The 27,976-nt window shown below is 50.4% G+C and overlaps 1 protein-coding gene across 2 annotated transcripts; it reads left to right on the top strand.

Moving 5' to 3' along the window:
• The first annotated feature begins 74 nt into the window (after positions 1-74).
• On the top strand, positions 75-26,866 carry rad51c (RAD51 paralog C). 2 transcript variants are annotated; one of them, XM_072469892.1, is made up of 9 exons: positions 75-208; positions 4,303-4,561; positions 5,926-6,092; positions 10,587-10,720; positions 17,447-17,578; positions 18,392-18,458; positions 22,936-22,996; positions 25,508-25,568; positions 26,076-26,866. In XM_072469892.1, exons 1-9 carry the CDS (start codon positions 91-93, stop codon positions 26,181-26,183), a joined length of 1,107 nt encoding a protein of 368 aa, XP_072325993.1. In that variant the 5' UTR covers positions 75-90; the 3' UTR covers positions 26,184-26,866. The 2 variants fall into 2 exon arrangements, 1 of the variants encoding a protein (XP_072325993.1); XR_011933712.1 differs by lacking the exons at positions 10,587-10,720; positions 22,936-22,996; positions 25,508-25,568; positions 26,076-26,866.
• Positions 26,867-27,976: the final 1,110 nt, after the last annotated feature.

Genomic DNA, 27,976 nt, shown 5'->3' with positions numbered 1-27,976 from the left:
AGGGAGGGAAGGAGAGAGAGAGGGAGGGAGGGAAGGAGAGAGGGAGGGAAGGAGAGAGGGAGGGAAGGAGAGAGGGAGGGAGGGAAGGAGATGCAGAGGGACCTGGGCAGCTTCCCGCTCCCACCCGGGATCAGGATCAAACTGATCAGCTGCGGCTTCCAGAGCGCCGCGGACCTGAGCGGGATTCGCGCCACTGAACTCAGCAAAGGTAAAAAGATACAGTCAGCGGCCGTAATGTGCCTAAAGCGAGAGCTTTACCGTAACCCCCCTAAAGCCCAGCACGCTGCCCAACCTCACCCACAATAGGTTCCCCTCCCACCGTAACTGACCTAAAGCAGAGGCACTCTTTTACCGTAACTAACAATGGCATGCCCCTCCCGTAATATACCCGAATTGCACTCCTTCTCTCATAGACCTTTTAAAAAAAAATTTTTACATTTAGAGTACCCAATTATTTTTTCCAATTAAGGGGCAATTTAGCGCGGCCAATCCACCTAGCCTGCACATCTTTGGGTTGTGGGGGCGAGACCCACGCAGACACGGGGAGAATGTGCAAACTCCACACGGACAGTGACCCAGGATCGAACCCGGGACCTCGGCGCCGTGAGACAGCAGGGCTAACCCACTGCGCCACCGTGCTGCCCCTTCTCTCATGTACCTGAAGCAAAAGCACACCCTTTCTGTAGTATACCTGAAGGAAGGGTACTCTCTGTAGAACCCCAACAGGAGCGACAACAGGAACACATGGCGGGGTAGAAATGAATGACTGGTTAATTACGGTGTACACAAAGTAACAAATCAAGGGCGGCACGGCAGCACAGTGGCTAGCACTGTGGCTTCACGGCGCCAGGGTCCCAGGTTCGATTCCCCGCTGGGTCACTGACTGTGCGGAGTCTGCACGTTCTCCCCGTGTCTGCGTGGGTTTCCTCCCACAGTCCAAAGATGTGCAGGTTAGGTGGATTGGCCGTGCTAAATTGCGCTTAGTGTCCAAAAAGGTTAGGAAGGGTTATTGGGCTACGGGGACAGGGTGGAAGTGAGGGCTTAAGTGGGTCGGTGCAGACTCGATGGGCCGAATGGCCGCCTTCTGCATTCTATGTTCTATGTACTCTTACTGTCCCCCAACGGTCACCCTCCTTGACCTGCACCCAGGTCGGGGTTTTTACACAGCAGTTCCCCCTTGTTGAGGGGAAAGTCTGCCCATAATTACCAGGGGAGTGGATACTTCGCTGTGTTAGGGGGAAATCAAATGGAGCATAGTCTTTGGCCCCCAAAGTGGGTAATAACACTCTCCACGTGTAATATATCTGAAGCAAGGGCACTCCTATTGTAATATACTGAAATCAAGAGCAGTCTCCGACCATAACACACCTAAAGCAACAGGAGCATTACCGTAATTCGATTATATTAGGAACTGCTTAATCATAGAATTCACAGTGCAGAAGGAGGCCATTCAACCCATCGAGTCTGCACCGGCTCTTGGAAAGAGCATCCTACCCAAGCCCACACCTCTACCCTATCCCCACAACCCAGTCACCCCACCCGACACTAAGGTAAATTTAGCATGACAAATCCACCTAACCTGCACATCTTTGGACTGTGGGAGGAAACTGGAGCACCCGGAGGAAACCTGCGCAGACACGGGGAGAACGTGCAAACTCCGCACAGACGGTGACCCAAGCTGGGAATCGAACCTGGGACCCTGGAGCTGTGAAGCAATTGTGCTAACCACAATGCTACCGAGCACAGTCATTTATTTATATATAATAATAATCGCTTATTGCCACAAGTAGGCTTCAATGAAGTTACTGTGAAAAGCCCTTAGTCGCCACATTCCGGCGCCTGTTCGGGGAGGCCAGTACGGGAATTGAACCCGCGCTGCTGGTATTTAGCCACTGTGCTAAACCAGCCTCCATATAAATTTACAGTAAGAAGTCTTACAACACCAGGTTGAAGGTGAACCCGAGGAAGGAGCAGTGCTCCGAAAGCTAGTGATTCGAAACAAACCTGTTGGACTTTAACCTGGTGTTGTAAGACATCTTACTGTGCTCACCCCAGTCCAACGCCGGCGTCTCCACCTCATGTATAAATTTAGAGTACCCAATTTTTTTGTTTCCAATTAAGGGGCAATTTAGCGCGGCCAATCCACCTACGCATCTTTGGGTTGTGGGGGCGAAACCCAGGCAAACACGGGGAGAGTGTGCAAACTCCACACGGACACTGACCCAAACCTGGGACCACGGCGCCGTGAAGCCACAGTGCTAACCCACTGTGCTGCCACGACCATCCCGGTTACAACCACACCACGATTGGTGGCTGTACCTTCAGTTGTCTAGGCCCCAAGCTCTGGAATCCCCCTCTCCCCACACACACACCTCTCCAACTCTCTCCCTCACTTTCCTCCCCAAGGCACTGACCACGCTTTTGGTGACCCAGCCTAATAATATCTCCTTCTGTGGCTTGGTGTCATATTTTGTTTGGTAACACTACTATGAAGCATCTTTGTTAAAGGCGCTATAGAAATACAAGTGTGGTCTCCTCTACATTGGGGACACTGAACACAGACTGGGAGGTGGGGTTGTGGAGCACCTTCGCTCAGTCTGCAAACATTACTCCAACCTTCCTGTTGTGTCCCATTTTAACTCAACACCTTGCTCTCATGCTCACATGTCTGCCCTTGGCCTGCTGCCATATGGGCTGCACAGTAGCACAGTGGTCAGCACTGGTGCTTGACAGCGCCAGGGTGCCAGGTTCGATTCCCGGCTTGGGTCACTGTCTATGTGGAGTCTGCACCTCCTCCCCGCGTCTGTGTGGTTTTCCTCCGGGTGCTCCGGTTTCCTCCCACAAGTCCCGAAAGACGCGCTGTTAGGTGAATTGGACAATCTGAATTCTCCCTCCGTGTACCCGAACAGGCACCAGAGTGTAGCGACTAGGGGATTTTCACAGTAACTTCATTGCAGTGATAATGTAAGCCTACTTGTGACAATAATAAAGATTATTATATTATTATTGTTCTTAAATTTGCTGCATGAATATTGCAGCCTCTCCCAGCTCTCAATAATCACTGTCCTACCCCTCTTATACTGTACACATCAACACATTTTTGTTCTCTTTTCATTCCAACAAAGAGTCAAACAGACTCAAAACAATGACTCTCTTTTCTCTCCCTATGGATGCTGCCAGACCAGCTGAGTTTTTCCAGCATTCTCTGTTTTTGTTTCTGATTCCGGCATCCATAGTATTTTGCTTTCACTATACAAATACAAGTAGTTGTTTTAGCAAGGGTAGTTGGCTATTATCTTCCTACGGTGTGGCCTTTGGACTTAGAAAAATCCATCACCTTTGACTGGAGATTGTAGGGAGGTTGGGTGAAGATGAGGTTGTGGTCGGCTGTGACGCCTTCCCAGGTCGCAGAGCCTGATGGATTCACAATGAAGAATGAGGAAGCCCAGGAGGGTGGCCACTGCCTGAGGAGCTACACAGGTGGCAGGGGAAAAAGAGGAGGGGATTTATCTTCCACGGTTTGATCAAATTAGGACGATTTCCTTTCAAAGTAAATGAGAAACTGTACGTGTAGCTCCAGTTCCACATTATATGTTTGCCTCCGTGGCAGTCAATGCAAAAATGCTGGTGCGACTTCCAAAGAGAAGATACCTGAAAGTGTGCAATAATCTGCGTCAACTCTCAGAGTTGCTCCTCTTTCCACAAACATTCAAACCCTCCACCACCGACGCACAGTAGCAGCCGTGTGTACCATCTACCCAAGATGCACTGCAGTACCTCACCAAGTTTCCTTAGACAACACCTTCCAAACCCACGACCACTACCATCTAGAAGGACAAGAGCAGCAGATGCCTGGGAACCCCACCACCTGGAGGTTCTCCTCCAAGTCATTCACCACCCTGACTTGGAAAAATATTGCCGTTCCTTTACTGACGCGGGGGCAACATGCTGGAACTCCCTCCCTAACAGCACAGTGGGTGTACCTACGCTTCAAGGACTGCAGCGGTTCAAAAAGGCAGCTCACAGCCACCTTCTGACGGGCAACTAGGGATGGGCAATAAATGTTGGCCTAACCAGTGATGCCAACATCCCGTAAATGAATTAAAAACAAATATATTTGCTCATCTGCTTCAGCCATTTGGAATGTTTTAACATCTCGGACCGCGGTATTATAATGATTGATGGATTTTTGCTTCCTACAGTCCTTTCACAATGAGAATCACCCCCTGTGCAGGGAAGCATTCCCTCACATCAGTCCTGGTTTAATGGTTTATACATGTATCCCTTTACTTCACTGCTTAGAGTTGGGCATCTCCAAGGAGGAGGCGTTGGAAGTCCTGCAGATCGTGAGGCGGGAGGCTTCCGGAGAGGAATCCCAACGGAGCGTGGGGTTACCGTCAGTTCGGAAGTACACAGCCCTGGAGCTCCTGGAGCAAGAGCACGCTCAAGGCTCTATCATCACCTTCTGCTCTGCTCTGGACGAAATCCTTGGAGGAGGGGTGCCCATTGGAAAAATCGTGGAAATCTGCGGTGCACCTGGTGTTGGGAAAACTCAGTTAAGGTAGGACCCACTCTGCACCTGTGCCAGCCCCTGTCTGGTTATGTGGTTGTGTCCCAGACTTGGCACTAAGAAGGTGCATCTTACACATTTGAATAGCTTGGTAATGATTTCTGAGATCAGGTTACAGGCTTTCCTATAAATCCATGAATATTACAGACTTCCAGCAGTTTGTAGTTTTTTGTCCCAATTTGGGAGGTGGAAAACAGGAGACAAAAACGCCTACAGTAGAGAAAATACTGATTCTGTTGTTCAACATGTAAAGCGTGGGTGAGAGCTCGCAGGCGGATTATAAACCAAGTTTGTTTGGATATAGGGAGGCTGGAAGATTCGCCTAGATTGGAGTTAATGGAAGGAATCTGCAGTGTGACATTCAGAGTGAAGTCAGTTCTGGGGCTCGAAGCTATCTGGCTGGGAAAGTATAAATTAAGCAATCTGTTGGAAGCTGGGAGTAACTGTGAACTTTTTGCTACATGTACTGTAATTCCATGAGGAAAGTGATGTGGGATCAGTAAAAAGTAAACAATTATTTTGGTAGATTAAAATATAAGTTGCCGACAAAAAAATAAAATAGTGAGTGTGATTCAACGGAAACATTCTAAGTTCATTTTTGTTGGGTTTCTCAGGGAGTTTCCCGCCGGCTCTGTTGGCGAATTCTCCACTGCTATCCAATGACACTTACTCACATTTTTGGGCCCTGGGGCATTTCTCATCGGTTTAGCCCACACTTGAGTTTGTTTTCAGCACTGGGGAGTTGAACTCGGAGATCGTGCCACCATTTTGAACATGTGCCCCGATCTCGAACCGAGCTTGTGGGTCCCCCTAACCATGGGCACTACCTCACCCTGCCCCCTCTCCCCAAATGAGGACATGAGGTTCCTAGGGGTCCCCCCCTCTTCAGGTCCCTCACCTGTCAGCCCCCAACCTCCCAAAGGGCCCTACATACCTGCTATGTACCCTCCCTTCCACCCTCCGTTCATGGGCATGGCCCCCTTGGCCCCTGACCCTTGGCAATGCCACCCTGGCACCTGGGCACCCTTGCACTGCCACCCTGCAGCTGGGCAATGCCAAGGTGCCCGCGTGCCAGGGGGAGAGCATTCTCCCAGCTCTCTCCCAGCATTCGCGGCCACACCGCGCGAGAGCACAGTGCGGCCAGTGAGTCGAGCCCAGTGTTTAATTAATAGTGGATTTTAGGCATTAGACATTTGTAACAGTAAAGGTATTAAAATATGGAATCTTGATGTGTCAGCTATTAACTGGAGTTTGAATTTTGAAAAACATTATCAATCTCTACAGAGATCACAGCACGTGTGTATTTACAATCGCTCAATCTATCGAGATCCATTTTATTTTTCCATGTTGCACAGTATTCAGCTTGTCGTGGACACACAAATCCCTGAATGCTTTGGCGGCCTCGATGGCGAGTCTGTGTACATCGACACCGAGGGCAGCTTTATCGTGGACCGAGTGATGGATGTTGCCCATGCTGCCGTGCAACATTGTCACCTGATTGCTGAGGCCGGCCAGGATGAAGGTAGGCCCGTCAGCTGGCTGCAACTATTCATGAGGCACACTGGGAGTCGGGCCTGGGACGCTCGCTCTGTGCGATGTCGCTGTTAGCCTGGGTGAGGCCTGAGTTGAACTTTCCCCGTGGACTGTCAGCTGTGATTGTCGCCTCTGTGTCAGGAGGCCACGGGCTCAAGTCTCGCATCAGAGGCCTGGGCATGAAATTTAGGCTGACGCTCTCTTTGCAGCATTGTGGGAGTGCTGCAGTGTCTTTCAGTTGAGAGCAGCGAAGGTCTGGGCCAGTGTGTATTTTCAAGCAACATGAACAAAAACATACTTTCTGGTTGTTCTCCAAGGGACCCTGCTATGCATGAAGTGAATGCACTGGTTTTTAAAAAGTATTTCATTGGTTCTGAAGTACTTTATTGGGTGTTTTGAGGTTGTGGAAGGTGATATACATAAATGCAAGTTCTAGGGCAGCACGGTGGGGCAGTGGGTTAGCACTGGAGCCTCACGGCGCCGAGGACCCGGGTTTGATACCGGCCCCGGGTCACTGTCCGTGTGGAGTTTGCACATTCTCCCCGTGTCTGCATGGGTCTCACCCCCACAGCCCAAAGATGTGCAGGCTAAGTGGATTGGCTACGCTAAATTGCCCCTTCATTGGGGAATTAAAAAAAAAAAGAATTGGGTACTCTAAATTTAAAAAAGTAAATAAATGCAAGTTCTTCTATTTTTTTTTAAATTTCGAGTGCCCAATTCTTTTTTTTTTCCCAATTAAGGGGCAATTTAGCGTGGCCAATTCATCTACCTTGCACATCTTTTTGGGTTGTGGGGGTGAGAACCACGCAGACACAAAATTCTTCTATTCTTGTAATAAAAACAAGGGGAAGTCACAGTTGTGTCAGTGTTAAGATTAAGATAATTATAAGCGAGACATCGGAAGGTAAATAAGGCAAACACAGGTGCGGTTTCTGAGACGGATGAGGAGGACTTTAGTTGGCCAACAGACGCGATGAGAAAAGCAGATTCACAGGAAGAACCCTTGCCGGCGATCACCAAGGGACAACCACAAATCTCTTGATAACGCATTTGGGCGAGAGAAACTAGAACCACCTGAGAGTGGCAGAGCAGGAGGAGATACACGGGCATTTTAAGAAGCAGAACAGGTATAAGATTTGAGAACGCCACCAAGTGGTCGGCTGTTATCAACGACCATGGCAGTTGGACGGCCAACTCTGTAAAACGTGGCACCTGAAGAAGATAATGTCAAGATTCTGAAGGGGTTTGACAGGGTAGAGATTACTTCCCATCGCTGGGGAATCGAGAAGACGGGGTCACTGTCTCGGGCTAAGAGGCTGATAGTTTTGGACTGAGATGAGGAGAAAGGGTTGCGAACCTTTGGAATCCTCTGCCCCCAGAGGGTTGTGGGTGCTCCATCGTTTAATATATTTAAGGCTGCAACAGGCAGAGTGTTAGTCTCTCAGGAAATCAAGGAATATGGGGAGCGGGAGGCAGAGGACCAGCCGTGATCACATTGAATGGCAGAACAGGATCGAAGGGCTGAATGGTTTACCCCTGCCCCTTAATTCATCCACTCTTGAGGACAATAGGCAGGTCCCTGGCATTTCATCAGCGGGGGAGGAGAGAGAGAAAAACGATCCATACAATCTTAGAGTCCAAGGGAAGAACATTTGGTTACTGTGCCTGCCCATGCCATGGGTAGCAGGACTAATTGACACAGTGACGATTGCCCGAATGGCCTCCTCCTGTGCGGGATGAATCATTGAAACGAAAATACAATCTTGCCTTCATAGAGCGTCATCCACTAGCTCTGGACGTCCCCGAGGGGCTCCGTAGCCAATGAAGTACTTCTGGGAGTGTAGTCGCTGTTGTAGTGAGTAAATTCGGTGGGGGACTGATATTTGAGGGGCTTATCTGGCGAGAATTAGCACCCACCAGAATGAATGTGAAAATCATTGAGGAAATTGGGATTTACGAACAAACTGACTGATTTGTCGAAAAAAGACATTTTGTCAAAGCTTTTCTTTTTGCACTCATCAGCAGGCGATGGCATAGTGGTTTGTCACTGGTCGAGTAATCCAGAGACTCTGGGAATCTGGGTTTGAATCCCGCCATGACAGATGGTGAAATTTGAATTTAATTTAATAAAAATGAGGAATTAAGTTGTGAATTGTCTTAAAAACCCATCTGGTTCACTTTAGGGAAGGGAATCTGCTGTCCTTACCTGGCCTGGCCTGCAAGTGACTTCAGATCCACAGCAATGTGGTTGTGCCCTCTGAAAAGGCCTGGCACGTCACTCAATTCAAGGGCATTTAGGGATGGGCAATAAAAGCTGGCCCAGCCAGCGATATCCACATCCCATGTATGAATTTCAAAAATCACAAGAGTACCAGCAGCACAGTAGCATAGTGGTTAGCACAACTGCTTCACAGCTCCAGGGTCCCAGGTTCGATTCCCGGCTTGGGTCACTGTCTGTGCGGAGTCTGCACGTTCTCCCCGTGTCTGCGTGGGTTTCCTCTCACAGTCCAAAGATGTGCAGGTTAGGTGGATTGGCCACGCTAAATTATCCTTAGTGACCAAAATTGCCCTTAGTATTAGGTGGGGTTATTGGGTTATGGGGATAGGGTGAAGGTGTGGGCTTGGGTAGGGTGCTCTTTCCGAGAGCCGATGCAGACTCGATGGGCCGAATGGCCTCCTTCTGCACTGTAAATTCTATGAATAATACCAATGTCAGGAGAAACAGCAACTTTAGATGTATGAGAAAATGTTGCTGATTGGTTGGCAAGTGGACTCTGATTGATGGAGGCATTGCCATGGGGAATTCACCAGTTGATCGTGACTGACAGTTAACTGCCCAGCATTGTTTGAAATTTAAAACTATTGTTTCACTGACATTGGTACTGTTACAATTGTTCTGATGAGCACAAGACAAAAAACTTCGACAATATATTTTTCAGCAATTCTCATGTTTAATTTGTGCAAGTTCAGAAAGATTTGCAAAAATTTTTATTCTTTTTCTTAAAGTTTTTCCCATTAAGGGGCAATTTAGCGTGGCCAATCCACCTATCTGCACATCTTTTGGGTTGTGAAGGCAAAACCCACGCAGACACGAGGAGAATGAAATGAAATGTAAATCGCTTATTGTCACAAGTAGGCTTCAAATGAAGTTACTGTGAAAAGCCCCTAGTCGCCACATTCCGGAACCTGTTCGGGGAGGCTGTTATGGGAACGCATTTGCAAAAGTTAAAATAAGTTTTATTGCATCGAACTGCTGTGATTTAAACCACCCAAACAAAATAACTATTATGGAAAAAATGTAATGGAAAATCAGATACTGATTCAGTTCGAAATCATATCGGCGGAGATATTGGTCCAGATTCTCCGATTCTGGTGTTAATTGTGGAGGATCCGTGGCATTTAACGTGGAAAACAATCATCGCCGCACCCTCACCGATGCTGCGACTAGTGTGGGGCGAGCAGCCACACCACGTAAAACACCCCGTCCTCCACGAAATGAACGGCCGGAGAATTGCCGGGTCTGTGGTCGCACGGCGCCGACCTGCAGCGGTCGCGCCATAAAACATGCCGCCGGCTGTGTGCGGACCCAACCGGCCAGATAGTGCCCCCCTGGACGCTCACTCGCCGTCCCCCCCCCCAGCCCTCGCCAAAGCCCACCCCCAGCCAGCAGCACGGCTCCTGCCCGACTGCGGCGGTGCTGGACCCACAGTCCGCAGCCGCCACGCCGGGTTCCTGCACGGCTGGACCACACATCCCCCACGCCGTCGGGAAGTCAGCCCATCGGGGATCGAGCTTCGGGGGAGGGTCTTCAGGTTATGTCCTGAAGCCGGCCCCAACAGCGGGCGGCGCGTTGACGCCGGTTCAGAGGGGCTGGAGCCTGCGAAACCTGTGTAGACTAAGGGGTGAACTGACTGAGGTGTTTAAATGATTGGGAGAGTTGTCAGAATCCCTGCAGTGCAGAAGGGGGCCATTCAGCCCATCAGTTCTGCGCCGACCCTCCAAGAGCACATTACCCAGGATCACTCCCCCGTCCACACTGCTCTGTCCCCATAACGCGTGACCTAATCGGCACATCTCTGGACTGTGGGAGGAAACCGGAGCACCCGGAGGAAACCCACACAGACACGGGAAGAACGTGCAGACTCCGCACAGCCAGTCGCCCGAGGCTGGAATTGAACCCGGTCACTGGCATTGAGGGCAGCAGTGCTAACCACTGTGCTGCCGTGCTGTCCCCTCTCTCTCTCTGTCCTCTCTCTCTCTCTCCCCTCTTTCTGTCCTCTCTCTCATTCTCTCTATCTTCTCTCTGTCCTCTCCCTCTGTCCCCTCCCTCTCTTTCTCTGGCCTCCCTCCCTCTTTCTCTCTCTGCCCTCCCTCTTCACTCTCTCTCTCTCTCTCTCTTCCCCTCTCTCTTCCCCCCCACTCCCCCCTCTCTCTCTTCTCCCTCTCACTCGCTCGAGTTGAATGTTGTCCATCTGTCTTACAGTTCAGCTGGAAGCAGCACAGGCCTTCTCTGTCTCCAGCATCCTCTCTCGCATCTACTATTTCCGTTGCCATGACTACGTGGAGCTGCTGGCCCAGAGCCACCTGCTGGCTGACTTCTTAGCGGAACATCCTAAGGTGCGTCCTGGCGCGGGCTTTAGCTATCGGAGGGAGCTGGTGGTGGTTCACCCTTTCCTTCCCCTACATTCACAGACCATTCAGTTGAGATGGACGCAGACTGGGCTGGTGGGCGAGGAATGCAGCTTTCGGTCTCTGACTTTTACCATGTGTTACACTCATTCTCAGGATGTGAATGCTCTTGAGACGGTGGTGGTGAGTCGCTATCTTGAATCACTACAGCCCATATGGTGTCGGTACACCCACACAGGGCTGTTAGCAGGAGAGCTCTGTGAGTTTGACCCAGGGACATTGATGGTACAGTAATATAAGTCCGGATGGTGTGCCGTTCTTGGGTATCTGCTGTCCCTTCTCGGGTGGTAGAGGACGCGGGTTTGGAGAACTTGCAATTTCTGATGTACCTACAAGGAAAGCACACCTTTGAAGGGAAGATGTAGAAAGTTGTGAACCTTTAAAAAAGGGAGGTCACCTTGGGCGGTACGGTGGCGCAGTGGTTAGCACCGCTGCCTCACGGCGCTGAGGACCTGTGTCACTGTCTGTGTGGAGTTTTCACATTCTCCCCGTGTCTGCGTGGGTCTCACTCCCACAACCCAAAGATGTGCAGGGTAGGTGGATTGACCACGCTAAATTGCCCCTTAATTGGAAAAATTAAAAAGCAGGGAAGAAGGGAGGACTCCATAGAACACACCATCCTTGGGCCTTGCGTGCAAGACAATTAACGGCCAATTTAAATGCATTTCAGGAAAATGAGAGCGAAGAGTTTTAGGATGGCACAGTTCTTCAATAGAAGTTGGATTTGTATTTCACTTTCTCCCAGCACCAGCACGACTTACGATAAACCCTGTACATAAAACACTGGTTTTGGCCTCAGCGCAGTACTTTGTCTAGTTCTGGGAAGGATGTGAATGCTTTAGCGTGAGTGCAGACAAGATTCCCAAGAATGATTCCCAAAGCTGAACACAAGCCTTGATTTGCGCTCATGTCGCTGTGACAAGGAGGTCTTGTGACGCAGTGGGGTCACATCCCAACCTCTGGGTTCAAGTCTCACTCTGGAACCTGATGACCACGGAAGGTGGGTTCGCAACACGGCCAAAGGGTTTGATTCTCAGCCAGTAAATACGGCAGAGGTATCCTGGTCTGCCGTACGGCAGAAGGCAACGCCAAACCACCGCAGTATTTTGCCAAGCGTGATCATGGACCAATTCAATGTAAGTCCATGGCCACTTGGTAACTGGAGGAGGAGGAGGTGCTGTGACCCAGTACCAGGAGGTGTGGTGAGACTGGAGACGGGATAACTCTGCCGACCAGTATGGACAGGAGGGCTGAATGCTGTCTCCTGTGACATTAATCGTTCGATGTCTCGACACGTCAGATGGGAGTCTGACCAAGGCTCGGTAACAACTCCCGCATCATTCCCTCCCCTTTGTAAACCGGCCCATTTGAGATACAGACAGACATTCCAGGAATATTTCCCAACCTGCTGACTGGTTCTAAATGGTTTGCGTACTCAGAACTCCCAAACCTCTTTATTACCAACAGCCCCTGTTGTCCCACTATCTAGGTGTCCCAATATGGAGAAATTAAAAAAACAAGAACCCTAAATGAAATAAATGCAGAAAGTGCTGGAAATGCCCAGCAGGTCTAACCGGGGAGAAGGTGGATTAACAGCATAAAAAATAGGAACAGTCGTGGGCCCTTTGAACCTGCTCCGTCACTCAGGAAGTGTTCACAGCTGATCGATTGTACCTTTAACTTCACCATCCTGCCTGTAATTAGGGCAGCGCTGTAGCACAGTGGTTAGCACTGTTGCTTCACAGCGCCAGGGACCCCGGGTTCGATTCCCAGCTTGGGTCACTGTCTGTGTGGAGTCTGCACGTTCTCCCCGTGTCTGCGTGGGTTTCCTCCGGGTGCTCTGGTTTCCTCCCACAAGTCCCGAAAGACGTGCAGTTAGGTGAATTGGACATTCTGAATTCTCCCTCCGTGTACCCGAACAGGCGCTGGAATGTGGCAACTGGGGGATTTTCACAGTAACTTCATTGCAGTGTTAATGTAAGCCTACTTGTGAGAATAATAAAGATTATAGATTATTATAAGTTTATCTATCCCCTTTGACAATCAAAAATCCGCCGTGAAAGAATCCAATGACTGGGAGGCAGTGGCGTAGCGGTACTGTCGCTAGACTATCGATCCAGACACCCAGGGTAGTGTGCTAGAGACACGGGTTCAAATCCCACCACAGCAGATGTTGAAATTTGAATTCAATAAGAATATGTTATTAAAACCACAAAACCATCGGCGATTGTCGTGAAAGCCCAGCTGGTTCAGTAATGTCCTTCAGGGAAGGAAATCTGCCGTCCTTGCCTGGTCTGGCCTAAAGATCCACAGCAATATGGTTTACTCTAAACTGCCCTCTGGAACGGACGAGCGAGCTGCAGAGTCCATAGGAAATTAGGGGTGGGCGACAAACGCCGGCCTTGCCAAGGACGCCCACATCACAGGCACGAACAAAAATAAAATTGTCCAGCCTCCAATGCTCACTGGGACAGAGAACGCTACAGACTAACAATTCTCTGAAAGAATAAATTCCTCCCCATCTCTATCCTAAATGGGAGACCCCCTTATTCTGGAACTGTGCCCCCAGTTCTAGATAGAGGTCTACAGCACAGAAAAGGCCCTTCAGCTCATCGTACCTGCGCCGGCCAAAAACAACCGCCTGACTATTCTAATCCCATTTCCAGCCCTTCGCCCATAGCCTGGTGTACGCTGGCAACGCAAGTGCACATCTAAATACTTCTAAATGTCACGAGGGTCTCTATGTCCACCACCCTTTCAGGCAGCGAGTTCCAAACCCCCACCACTCTGAGTGAAAAAAACCTTTCCTCACATTCCCTCTGAACCTCCCGCCTCCTGGCCATTGATAATAATCTTTATTGGTGTCACAAGTAGGCTTACATTAACACTGCAATGAAGTTACTGTGAAAAGCCCCTAGTCGCCACACTCCGCCGCCGGTTCGGGTTCACGGAGGGAGAATTCGGAATGTCCAATTCGCCTAACAGGCACAACGTTCGGGACTCGTGGGAGGAAACCGGAGCACCCGGAGGAAACCCACGCAGACACGGGGAGAAGGTGCAGGTTCCGCACAGACAGTGACCCAAGCCGGGAATTGAACCTGGATCCCTGGAGCTGTGAAGCAACAGTGCTAACCACTGTGCTACCATGCCACCCAAATCCCTCCACCAAGGGGAAAGGTTTCTCCCTGTCTACTCTGTGCCCTTCAATTTTAGACATCTCAATCCCCCCCGTCGTCGTCTCTGTTCCAAGGAAAGCAACCCCAGTCTATCCAATCTCTCTTCATAGCTAAAACTCTCCAGCCCAGGCAACATCTTGGCAAATATCCTCTGCACCCTCTCCATTGCTATCACATCCCTCCTATAATGTCGATTCCAGAACAGCGCACAATACTCTAGCTGTGACCGAATCAACGTTTCCCCCCCCCCACCCCGTCGAGACCCCCCCTTGGAACCTTATATGTTTCAATAAGATCAGCCCTCCTTCTTCTAAACTGAGCACAGACTGAACCTGCTCAACCTTCCCTCATAAGACCGCCCCTTCATCCCAAGAAACGGCCTAGTGAACCGTCTCTGAACCACCTCCAGAGCAAGAATATCCCTCCATAAATGAGGCGACCAAAAACTGTACGCGTTATTCTGGATTGAATTTCTCAGCAAGTCCACTAGATGGAGCAGTGAACTGCTGTCACTGTCAAGTTAAGAGCTGGGGATGGATGAATAATACTGAGAGCTTTTCTCGCAAAAAATTACACCCACTCTCTGCCCAATAAAGTGACCTGAGTTAACACCGCAGTCAACTCTTCAATAGTAATAAATAACAACAAAGTGCTGGAAACACCCAGCAAGTCTGGCAGCACCTGAGGAGAGAAAACAGTTACCAGTTTGAGTCGGTATGACTCTCTCTCCGAGCTACAGAGAGGGAGAAATGTGCTGGATGATATACTGTATATTTGCTCTACTGTATTCGCTGTTCCCAATGTGGTCTCCTCTAGGTTGGGGGGGTGGGACTAAACGCAGACTGCTTTGCGGAACGCCTTCGCTCCATCTGGAATCGTGACCCTGATCGTCCTGTCGCTCGCCATTTCGACTGACCGTCATGCCCACATGTCCATCCTCGGCCTGCTGCAGTGTTCCAGCGAAGCCCAACTCAAACTGCGAGGCAGAGGCAATTGGGCAGGTTACAGATACCTTTGTTGCAAAGTCTCCGAGCTCCCGCCAGTCACAGACCTTCTCCAGAGGCGCTGTCCGAAAGGGATGCTGGGAAGGCCCATCCCTAATTGTCAATCCGAGGGGGGGGGGGGTGCGGGGGGGGGGGGGGGTGCGCGGGGGGATGAGATGGAGAATAAACGCGGGACGTTATGTCCACATCACAAAAAGAAATAAATAAATCAGTGCTGGCAACCAAAAGGGAATGTGATCAAATATATGGAGGATAAGCATTTGTAGAGCAGGGGGAATCATAGAATTTACAGTGCAGAAGGAGGCCATCCGGCATCGGCTCTTGGAAAGAGCACCCTACCCAAGGTCAACACCTCCACCCTATCCCCATGACCCAGCAACCCCACCCAACACTAAGGGTAATTTTGGACACTAAGGGCAATTTATCATGGCCAATCCACCTAACCTGCACATCTTTGGACTGTGGGAGGAAACCGGAGCACCCGGAGGAAACCCACGCAGACAGGGGGAGGACGTGCAGACTCCGCACAGACAGTGACCCAAGCTGGAATCGAACCTGGGACCCTGGAGCTGTGAAGCAATTGTGCTATCCACAATGCTACCGTGCTGTCCCGAGGGAAGGGAGGGTAAGCGTTTGTAGAGCAGGGGGACGGGAGGGTAAGCATTTGTAGAGCAGGGGGAAGGGGTAGAGGATGGTCAATGGGATGGTCCTTTCAAAAAAAAAACGCACGGACATGATGGCTGAATGACCTCCTGCATTGTACTGTTCTCTGATCAGCGATCTCCTCGATGCTATCTGGTCATTCTGGGCCCATGTTCAAAATCACGAGGGGCCTGGACGGAGTAGATGAGGAGAAACTGTTCCCATTGGCGAAAGGGTTGGGAATGAGGGGGCACAGATTTAAAGTAATTAGCGAAGGAAGCAAAAGCGACATGTGGAATAAACGTTTTCCTCACAGTGAGTGGTTGGGGTCTGGGAATGCGCTGCCTGAGAGTGTGACGGGGGCCGGTTCAATTGAAGCATTGAAAAGGGAATCAGACTGCTGTCAGAAAAGGAAGAATGTGCAGGGTTACGGGGAGAAGCCTAGAGAACGACACTCGGTATCAATGACACCAGCTCATTGGGAGAGCTGGGACAGACACGATGGGCCGAATGGGCTCCCGCACTGTAATGATTCAGCGTGTGAAATTCCAGAAAACCAATTGGTGAAGGATAGAGCTGGAGCCCATATTTTCACACTTCTGTATTTATTTACGGTGTTACAATATACAAGCTTACACCACCGAACCCAACAGCCACTGTTTCAATCTGAGTTGACTGATAAGGGCTCAAGTAAATCCCCAGTTTTGTCCAGCACCTGCCTACAATTAATCACAATAATATACAATTAGCCTGGATATAAGTGGATTTGTGATTGACAAGGAGTCAAAGGATATAGGAGGTAGATTGGGCAGTAAGGTTGAAGCCACACTCTGATCAGCCAGGATTAAATGGTGGAGCAGGCTCATGGAGCCACATTGCCTCCCCCTGCCCCTAATTCATATCTTTGTATCTACGCATGTTGGATAGGGTTGGGTTTAGGCTCCAATGTGATGCCCCACATTCCAGTCACTCATTGATATTGTCTGGCTCCACATTACTAATGAGCAAGAAATTGCATTTGTATAGCATCTATTAACATAGGCACACGTCCCAAAGTGCTTCACAGGAAGTTTAGCAGACTAACCCAGCCCGCTAACGTGATATCAGGAACAGATAATCGAACGTTTAGTCAGAGATATGTTTTAGGAACGATGCCGAGACGGAGAGATTTGGGGAATCAATTCCAGAACTTGGGGTCTGGCAGTTAAAGGCACGGCCGCCAAAGGTGGAGCAACGGGAATTGGGAATAAGACCATAAGATGTAGGAGCAGAAGCTGGCCATTCGGCCCGTCGGGTCTGCTCCGCCATTCAACGAGATCGAGGCTGATCTGATATTATCCACAGCTCCACTTTCCCCACCTTATCCCCCTAACTCTCGATTCCCTTAACGATTATAAATCTGTCTATCTCAGCCTTTATCGAACTTAACGACCCGGCCTCTACAGCTCTCTGTGGTAAAGAATTTCACAAGTTCACTCCCCTCTGAGAGAAGAAATTCCTCCTCGTATCTGTCTGACCCCTCACTCTGAGATTCTGCCCTCTCGGCCTAGACGCTCCCACAAGGGGAAACAACCTCTCAGCGTCCACCTTGTCAAGGTCCCTGACAATCCTAAAGGTCTCAATAAGGTCGCCTCTCATTCTTTTAAACTCCAGTGAGCCCAAGCCCGACTTAGTCAACCTCTCCTCCTAAGAAAATCCCTCCATTCCCGGGGTCAACAGCCCAAATTGGAGGAACGCCACCAAACTACAAGTTCTCCAAGTCGGAGGGTTTAATTGTAAGCTGGATTTTCCTGAATGTTGTTGGCCTAAAGTCCATTCCATGCTTTTTCCAGGTCAGGATTGTGGTGATTGACAGCATTGCCTTCCCATTCCGGCACAACCTGGAGGACCTGTCACTACGGACCCGCCTGCTGAATGGACTGGCCCAGCAGCTCATCGGCATGGCCAATGACCACGGTGTGGCGGTGAGTGCAGCCTGGGCCTTGCCTCTGTCACGGCCTCGGAATGACCACGTACCTTCCTCGCTGGGACTAAACCCGACCGATCCAATCCCCCTACACTGGACAGGACTGGACTCTGCCAGCCACAATAGAATCACAGAATATACAGTGCAGAAGGAGGCCATTCGGCCCATCGAGTCTGCACCGGCCCTTGGAAAGAGCACCCTACTTAAGCCACCCTATCCCAGTAACCCCACCTAACCTTTTTTGACACTTAAGTGGCAATTTATCACGGCCGATCCACCTAACCAGCACATTGATGGACTGTGGGAGGAAACCGGAGCACCGGGAGGAAACCCACGCAGACACTGGGAGAACGTGCAAACTCCGCACAGACAGTGACCCAAGCCGGGAATCGAACCTGGGACCCTGGAGCTGTGAAGCAACAGTGCTACCCACTGTGTTACCGTGCCGCCCTATAGGGACCCCCCCCGGGAACTGGACCCTGCCGCCCACACTCACAATTGGACGCCCCACCCCCCCACAACCAAGCAACTGGACCAGACCCTGCACCCCACCCCGGAACTGGACTCTGTGTTAATCTTTTCTGGAATGAACAAGTTGTTCGAAAGTGTTCACACAGGAGCAGACTGGTGGAATAACCATTAATCTAATAATCAGGTTCAGATGACCTGTTAATCCCAATGACTAGAGCTGCTTTAATGTTCCTCTGATGATCAATCTGTTGTTTCTCTCTGATGCAACCATTGCTGCTTTCTGGAATGTTCTGGATCCTATACACTGTTCCGTATTTACAACGAGCCTCTCCTCTTTCAGGTAGTGCTGACCAACCAGATGACTACACGGTTTGGACCAGTCCAGTCCACCCTGGTCCCTGCGCTAGGTGAGGGGTGAGACCCACTGATTCCTTCAGGCTGGCTGCTCGCAATGCTGAGTCTCGGGGTAGTCTTATTTGAGGAAAAACATCTTGCCTCCTTCCTCGTCTCAGTTGGGGGTCACACGCTCGTCCATGAGCACAGGAAATTCAGGATGACACTCCAGTGCAGCATTGTGGGAGTGCTGCACTGTCGGGTACCGCTTTTGAATGGGACGTTAAATTGAGGCTTCATCTGCCCTCACGGGTGGAAGCAGATTATTCCGAGGCACCATTTCAAAAGAAGAGCCTGCCCCAGTCCCCTGGACAATATTTATCCTTCAATCGCCAAACTGTTACAGTGCGCAAGGAGGAAGTTCAGCCCATCGAGTGTGCATGGCTCTTCCACTTAGTACCATTCTCCTGCTTTCTCCTCCCAGCCCTGTCCATTCCTCCTTTTCAAATTGCTGACTAATTCCCACTTGAACACCTCGATTGAACCGCCCACCACACACACACTCGCGTACACACACACACACACACCCGCACACACACTCGCGCACACGCACACACCCGCGCGCACACACACCTGCACACACACACTCGCGCGCGCACACACACACACTCGCGCGCGCACACACACACTCGCGCGCACACACTCGCGCGCGCACACACACCCGCACACACACTCGTGCACACACACACCCGCACACACACCCACACACACTCACACACACACACACCCGCACACACACTCGCGCACACACACACTCGCGCACACACCCGCGCACGCACACACCCGCACACACTCGCGCGCGCGCGCGCGCGCGCGCACACACACACACACACACCCGCACACACACTCGCACGCGCACACACACGCGGGCACACACTCGTGCATGCGCACACACACTCGCACGCGCGTGCGCACACACACTCGCGCACACACACTCGCGCACACACACACTCAGGCAGCACCTTCCAGGTGCCAACCACTCGCTGCGCGAAAACGTTTTTCGTCCAATCCCAGCCCCACCCTGGGTCGCTGTCTGTGTGGAGTTTCCACATTCTCACCGTGTCTGCGTGGGTCTTACCCCCACAACCCAAAGATGTGCAGGCTAGGTGGATTGGCCATGCTAAATTGCCCTTTGATTGGAAAAAATGATTCGGGTACTCTAAATTCATTTGTAAAAAGTAGCCTGTGGTCCTCGGTGATTATGGAGACTTCCATTGTTGACAGCTGACAATCCGAATGCTGGTTCCATTTAGTTGTCTATATGACCAAGTGTCCTTGGGTTGATCAAATAGAACAACATCTCCGTTTGGTTGTTTAGAACATGCGGAATACAGACTGTGCTCTTTAAGACCATAAGCTGCAGGAGCAGCACGGTAGCATTGTGGATAGCACAATTGCTTCACAGCTCCAGGGTCCCAAGGTTCGATTCCGGCTTGGGTCACTGTCTGTGCGGAGTCTGCACATCCTCCCCGTGTGTGCGTGGGTTTCCTCCGTGTGCTCCGGTTTCCTCCCACAGTCCAAAGATGTGCAGGTTAGGTGGATTGGCCATGATAAATTGCCCTTAGTGTTGGACTGGGTTATGGGGATAGGGTGGAGGTGTTGACCTTGGGTAGGGTGCTCTTTCCAAGAGCCGGTGCAGACTCGATGGGCTGAATGGCCTCCTTCTGTACTGTAAATTCTATGATCTAAGCCATTCAGCCCATCAAGTCTGCTCCGCCATTCAATGAGATCTGATAATCCTTCATTTCGGAGAGGCAGTGGTTTAGTGGTATTGTCACTGGACTAATTCTCCGGGGACCCGGTTTCGAATCCCACCAGGGCTGACGGTGAAATTTGAATTCATAAAATATCTGGAATTAAAAAGTCTAATGATGACCATGAAACCATTGTCAATTATTATTAAAAACCCATCTGGTTCACTAATGTCCTTATGGGAAGGAAATCTGCCGTCCTTACCCGGTCTGGCCTACACGTGACTCCAGACCCACAGCAATGTGGTCGATTCTGAACTGCCCTCAGGGATGGGCAATAAATGCTGGCCCGGCCCAGCGATGGCCACATCCCAGGAACAATTTTTTTTAAAGCTTCACTTTCCCACCTTATCACCATAACCCTGATTCCCTTACTGATTACAAATCTGTCTTGTCATACTTAATGACCCAGTCTCTACAGCCTTCGGTAGTAAAGAATTCCACAGATTCACTATCCTCTGGGAGAAGAAATTCCTCCTCATCTCTATTTTAAATGGGCGACCCCCCCACTCTGAGATTCTGTCCCCTGGTCCTAGACTCTCCCACGAGAGGAAACAGCCTCTCAGCATCGACCCTGTCAAACCCCCTGAGAATCCTGTATGTCTGAATAAGGTCACCTCTCATTCTTCTAAACTCCAATCAGTACAGGTCTGATCTACTCAACCTCTCCTCATAAGAAAATCCCTCCATAACCGGGATTGACTCGTGAACCTTCTCTGGACTGCCTCCAATGCCGGTATATCTTTCCTTAGATAAGGGGACCAAAACTGTTCACAGTATTCCAGGTGTGGTCTAACTAGTGCCTCGAATAGTTTTAGCAAAACTTCCCTATTTTCATACTCCATTCCCTTTGAAATAAAGGCCAACATTCCATTTGCCTCCTCTATTACCTGATGAACTTGCCTGCTAGCTTTCTGTGATTTATGCACGAGGTCCAGGGTTCGAACCCGGCCCTGGGTCACTGTCCGTGTGGGGTTTGCACATTCTCCCCGTGTTTACGTTGGTTTCGCCCCCACAACCCACTGATGTGCAGGGGAGGTGGATTGGCCACGCTAAATTGCCCCTTAATTGGAAAAAATGAATTGGGTACTCTAAATTTATTTTTTAAAAAGGACCCCCCTGCGATGCAGCTTTCTCCATTTGAATAATATTCAGCTCCTTTATTCTTCCTACCAAAGTGCAGAACTTCACATTTTCCTACATTATATTCCATCTGCCAAATTTCAAATGGCTCATTTACACTTGCTGGAAGCGCCCTACATTCATACATGAGAACCTATTCTTTGCAAACAAAAGGAATATGTTCCAACGTTGCGGATTTTTTTTTAATTACCGGGAAGCATGGGGGGGCCTATATATTTCCCCGTCGCTTTCTCCGTGGCGACACCTCGACCAATCAGAGCCAACTTTCCAAGCAATCAGCACCTGTTTTCTCCTGTAGTATAAATGATTGTGAGTGTTTGAAATTTGGCATTCTTGCATTTGTCCTGATGTGTGTGTGCAAGACGAAAAACTTTGACAACATGGGTGAAATTCTCCCCCAACGGCGGGATGTCCGCCGACTGGCGCCAAAGACGGCGCCAATCAGACGGGCATCGTGCCGGCCCAAAGGTGCGGAATGCTCCGCATCTTTGGCGGCCTAGCCCCAACATTGAGGGGCTAGGCCGACGCCGGAGGGATTTCCGCCCCGCCAGCTTGCGGAAATGGCGTTTGTTGCCCCGCCAGCTGGTGCGGAAATGCGGCGCATGCGCGGGAGCGTCAGCGGCCGCTGACATTTCCCGGCGCATGCGCGGGAGCGTCAGCGGCCGCTGTCAGTTTCCCGCGCATGAGCAGTGGGGAGAGTCTCTTCCGCCTCCGCCATGGTGGAGGCCGTAGCGGAGGCGGAAGGGAAAGAGTGCCCCCACGGCACAGGCCCGCCCGCGGATCGGTGGGCCCCGATCGCGGGCCAGGCCACCGTGGGGGCATCCCCCGGGGTCAGATCGCCCGGCGCCCCCCCCCCCCCCCAGGACCCCGGAGCCCGCCCACGCCGCCTGGTCCCGCCGGTAAATACCAGGTTTGATTTACGTCGGCGGGACAGGCAATTCCTGGGCGGGACTTCGGCCCATCTGGGCCGGAGAATCCAGCGGGGGGTCCCGCCAACCGGCGCGGCCCGATCCCCGCCCAATCTCCGGTACTGGGGCGGGGGCGGGATTCACGGCGGCCAACGGCCATTCTCCGACCCGGCGGGGGGTCGGAGAATGACGCCCCATGTCTCTCTTTTCAGCAATATTCATAAAGGGAAGGTTTGAGATAGGATGGAAGGAGATTACACGGCAGAAGGCAAGGATGATGGGTCAAGTAAAGAAAGACAAATGGGATTAGGGAAGGTGTAATTGGCAACAGCAGAATCGTCACCAATAGCTGCTGTCTGGGGGTAAAAGGGGAGCATTGTTTATGATCTGAAATTGTTGAACGCAACACTGAGTTTGGAAGGCTGTAGAGTGGCGAATCAAAAGATGAGGTGCTGTTTCTTTCGCTCATATTGAGCTTCAGTGGAACAGTGCAGGAGGCCAAGGGTGGGGTTGGAGTGGGGGGGAAATTTAAAGTGACAAGCACGCTTGGGCTGTTCAATAAAGTTATTGTGCAATCTAAGTTTTGTGTCTCTGCTACAGAGGCGACCCGTTTCTTCTGGTGTCTCCAGAACTCTTGACACTCACGACTTAAAATGCTGCTCTAAAATGTTTTTTTTTGTTTTGACCAGGGGAAAGCTGGGGTCACGCAGCCACCATCCGCTTAATTCTCCGCTGGGAGGGCAAGCTGAGGTAAGAGGTCAAATAGAGGTAGGAGGTCAAAAGTGTGAGTTATACAGGGGGCACCTGGTTGGAACTTGAGGTTATCCAAACCCAGTGTGCCAACTTCCTACCGCGTGGACAGGGATTTATTAACCTCAGTTAATCATTCTGTAGCTCCCAAGGACACTACTTGACACCCAAGTGTAAAATCTCAGCGTAAGGTTTCAATAATGGCTATTAATGGGCAGCACAGTGGTTAGCACTGTTGCTTCACAGCGCCATGGTCCCAGGTTCAATTCCCGGCTTGGGTCACTGTCTGTGTGGAGTCTGCAAGTCCTCCCCGTGTCTGCGTGGGTTTCCTCCGGGCGTTCCGGTTTCCTCTCACAAGTCCCGAAAGACGTGCTGTTAGGTGAATTGGACATTCTGAATTCTCCCTCCGTGTACCCGAACAGGCGCCGGAGTGTGGCGACTAGGGGATTTTCACAGTAACTTCTTTGCAGTGTTAATGTAAGCCTACTTGTGACAATAATAAAGATTATTATTTTATATTCATTTATGGGACGTGGGCCAGCATTTATTGCCCATATCTAATTGCCCTTGAGAAGGTGGTGGTGAGCTGCCTTCTTGAACCGCTGCAGTCCATGTGGTTTAGGTGCACCCAGAGTGACGTGAAGAAGTGCTTTCTTCTGTCATCCCTAAATGGCCCAGTTCACATTTTAAGATTGTAACTTGCCTTACCCTCAATTCCCACTCTCAGGTGGTAGAGAAACTATCAACTCCTTTAATCGTCTTAAAGACCTCAATTAGATCACCCCTTAATCTTTTGTACTCCGGGAACCACAAGCCAATTCTATGCAACTTGTCCTCGCACGTTAACCCTTTCACTCCCCAGCCGGGAGAGCCAGACCAAGCCCATCCCTCACTCGTGTCCTGTTGGAGTGTTTGACACCATCAAACACTAGTACCATCGTTGAGTACTAGTTGTTACTGGTACCATCGTTGAGCATTCATTTGATGAGAGTTGTGTGCTAATTCAAAGAGGCTGATGGTCCCACTTTATACTTCCATCGATTAACTTGGCCGAATCTAATTGCTCAGGAACAGGAGATGGCCATTCGGCCCTTTGAGCCTGTTCTGCATTCGGTTAGAGCATGGCTGATCTGTAGCTCAAATCCATTGACCGGCCTTTGCTCCAGGACCCCTTAATACCCTTAATCCAATTGTTTTTGAATCTGTTAATTTTGGTCTTGAAAGCTCTATTTGTTCCAGTCAAAAATAAAGGGATCAGGGCAGCACGGTGGCGCAGTGGGTTAGCACTGCTGCCTCATGGCGCCGTGGTCCCAGGTTCGATCCTGGCTCTGGGTCACTGTCCGTGCGGAGTTTGCACATTCTCCCCGTGTCTGCGTGGGTCTCACCCTCACAACCCAAAGATGTGAAGGTTAGGTGGATTGGCCACGCTAAATTGCCCCTTAATTGGAAAAAAAAACGAATTGGGTACTCTAAATTTGTTTTAAAAATTGAATAAATAAAAAATAAAGGGATCGCATATCTTAACACCACCTTGCAGAGTCAGAATGGTGACGATTGTTAAGTCGCCCATCAATCACTTGCTGTCAGTGACTGGTTTGATTTCACAGATTTGCATTGTGTAACTATCACCCTCCCTTCATCAGATGTTGCTGTCCTTCTGATTACCAGCTTTCTTTTGCTGCAGAGCTCAATACCCTATTTAAATGGACTCTGTTTACTGTAAGTCCCACTGTGACTTCAGCTCATAATAATAATCTTTATTGTCACAAGTAGGCTTACATTAACAGACGGCAGGGGCAGCACGGTGGCATTGTGGTTAGCACAATTGCTTCACAGCTCCAGGGTCCCAGGTTCCATTCCGGATTGGGTCACTGTCTGTGCGGAGTCTGCACATCCTCCCCGTGTGTGCGTGGGTTTCCTCCGGGTGCTCCGGTTTCCTCCCACAGTCCAAAGATGTGCAGGTTAGGTGGATTGGCCATGCTAAATTGCCCTTAGTGTTGGGTGGGGTTACTGGGTTATGGGGATAGGGTGGAGGTGTTGACCTTGGGTAGGGTGCTCTTTCCAAGAGCCGGTGCAGACTCGATGGGCCGAATGGCCTCCTTCTGCACTGTCAATTCTATGATGAAACACTGCAATGAAGGCCCCTCGTCGCCACACTCCGCCGCCTGTTCGGGTACACTGAGGGAGAATTCAGAATGTCCAATTCACCCAACAAGCACATCTTTCGGGACTTGTGGGAGGAAACCGGAGCACCCGGAGGAAACCCACGCAGACACGGGAAGAACTTTTTAAATCTCCAAAGCAGCTAACTGAGAAAGTGTGGGGAAACTGGGGACGTGTGGACGAAATCCCCTGCAGTGATCTGCTATCTGCTTCTCCCGCCCAGTGCCCTTACCGAGGCCAAGGCTGTGAGCATTGCCCGTTCACCGGTAACACGAACCTGCCTGGCACGTGATAAGCTGCATTTCCAAAGCCCTTTCTCCAGCTTCTCTCTTCCCCCACTCTCTCTAGGTTCGCCTCCCTCTACAAATCCCCAAGCCAGAAAGAAGCGACTGTGCCATACCAGATAACTGTGAGTGTTGCGACTGTATTTCTAAAAAGTGCATCAGAACGTGAGGTTCCATCTTTTGTTTTGCGCACGTTTTCCCGAAGGTGTATCCGCGTTGGACGATGGGGCACAGTCTATCAAACATCAGTATTGAGTCCCCCCAGTTCTGGGAAAGTATTGGTGGCTGGTGGAGTGGTAAATGACTGAGATGGGTTGGATTGGGCTGGGGAGGGGGGGGGGTGGGGGCGCAGGGAGAGTCGGGTGGAGCTGAGAGATTGCGATGTGGGGGGGGGGGGGTGGGGGGGTTGTTTGACTGGGGGAGGGGAGAGAGGTTGCAATGTCAAAGGAGAGAGTGAGATGGTGCAACGGGGGGTGGTGAAAGATCACAATGGGGATAGAAAAAGAGAGATGGAGATGAGATCGAGAAGGTGTTGTGTATCAGATAGCCATTTATTGTTGTTCGAAGACTCTCAATCCTGTAGCTAGCTTTATTTAATTGCTGCTCTCCTCTCCCCGCTGTCTTGTTTTCAGTCCGTTGGTTTTCGGGACGTCCAACCCTCAGATCCACCTCCAGCCTTGCCTGGCAATGGGGACAACCCACGCAAACGTCCAAGAAGAGAGGACGAGGATGGACAGTGACACCCTCTGCAGGAGGGGCCGGAATCGGCGTATTGCAGAGACCCCGTGCCAACCAAATGTGGCAGGCTGGTGACCGGATGCCCTTGTGAACTCTGATAATCTGCCAGTAGGTCGTGTGAATCCTGTTGGATCGGAAAATTGAGAGTGACTTTCCAGAGAGAGTGGCCCCACCACTGCCCACTGAGTTCCCAGTCTCGGCCAGGTGACCGTGGGCTGTTGCAGATCAGCAGTCAGCAATGAAAGCCGGGACTCTCCTGGTCAGAATATCAGAGACAGCGACTTTAAACTGTGAACCCACTTCAGTCTCCAACCCCATTCCCAGCCTTCGTTCTGTCCCAGAATGAGTTTAACTTGTCCTTACACTGATGCTGTTGGCCAGTTACATCATTGGCTGCGATATTTAATACCCCTGAACCTCAACAAATCTTAGAAATGGCCACACTTGTTGAAACCCTTTCACCGACTCACTGGATTCCAACTATTGATGTTCTACGCCAGGATAGTTCTTTTTCCTCTCCCGTCTTGCCTCATGTGGGTTCAATTGCCGTACCGGCTGACAATTCTGAATTCTCCCTCTGTGTAACTGAACAGGTGCCGGAATGTGGCGACTAGGGGCTTTTCACAGTAACTTCATTGCAGTGTTAATGTAAGCCGACTTGTGACAATAAAGATTATTATTATTATTATTATTAAATGTATTTTGTAACCACCACTCACCCACCCACCCAACCTGATTTAAACTGATCTTAATCACTCTGATTGATTGGGCGCGAAATCCTGGTTGACAGGGGCAGCGCAGTGCTGAGGATGTGCTGCACTGTAGCCATCTTTCGGCTACGGGGTTACACCGAGGAACTGACTGCCCCCTGCTGGATGGAAAAGATCCCTGATCTGTGTCATTGTCACGTTGTTCGTGGGGGAGCGTCCTATCACTTTATGTGTATTACAGCGGCCGCTACACTTAGAAGAATGTAATTGGCTGTAAAGTACTTTGGGACGTCCCAAGGTTGCGAAATCCAACATCTTGCTTGCACCATAAAACAGAAAACGCTGGAAAAACAGCTTTGAAGAGGAGTCATAAAGACTCGACACGCTGAACTCTGTTTCTCTCTCTACAGATGCTGCCAAACCTGCTGGGGTTTTTCATCACTTTCTGTTTTATTTCCAGCATTTGCGCAGTATTTTGCTTTTCTTTCTTGTGCTTCCGACGACTCTGACTTTGTATTGAATGTTGTGCTGGTTTCAAGGGTGAGGTACTCCCAGTCAATTTCTAAATGTGTGGGGAGGGGTGGGGAGCTGAATGTGTGCTGGTGTATGTGCGCGTCAGGCTGTAGCAGAGTCTTCAAAATCTATACACTACCAAGGAATCAACTGCTGCTACTGTGGAGAGAGGGAACATGCATTTGGACAGCGCTGTCACAACCTTAGGAGATCCCAAAGCCAATAAAGTATTGCACTGTATTTTATTGAAGCACCGTCTCTGCTCTAATGTAAGAAATGCTGCAACTAGACTGATACGGAAGAGCATCCATTAACAACAGTGAGATAAACGATTAGATAGTGTATGGGCAGCACGGTAGCACAGTGGTTAGCACTGTTGCTTCACAGCGCCAGGGTCCCAGGTTCGATTCCGGCTTGGGTCACTGTCTGTGCAGAGTCTGCACGTTCTTCCCTGTGTCTGCGTGGGTTTCCTCCGGGTGCTCCGGTTTCCTCCCACAAGTTCCGAAAGATGTGCTGTTGGGTAATTTGGACATTCCGAATTCTCCCTCTGTGTACCCGAACTGGCATCAGGA

Source organism: Scyliorhinus torazame, chromosome 12, assembly GCF_047496885.1.
Source record: "Scyliorhinus torazame isolate Kashiwa2021f chromosome 12, sScyTor2.1, whole genome shotgun sequence".
Lineage (NCBI taxonomy): Eukaryota > Metazoa > Chordata > Chondrichthyes > Carcharhiniformes > Scyliorhinidae > Scyliorhinus > Scyliorhinus torazame.
This window is presented reverse-complemented; position numbering and strand designations above follow the sequence as displayed.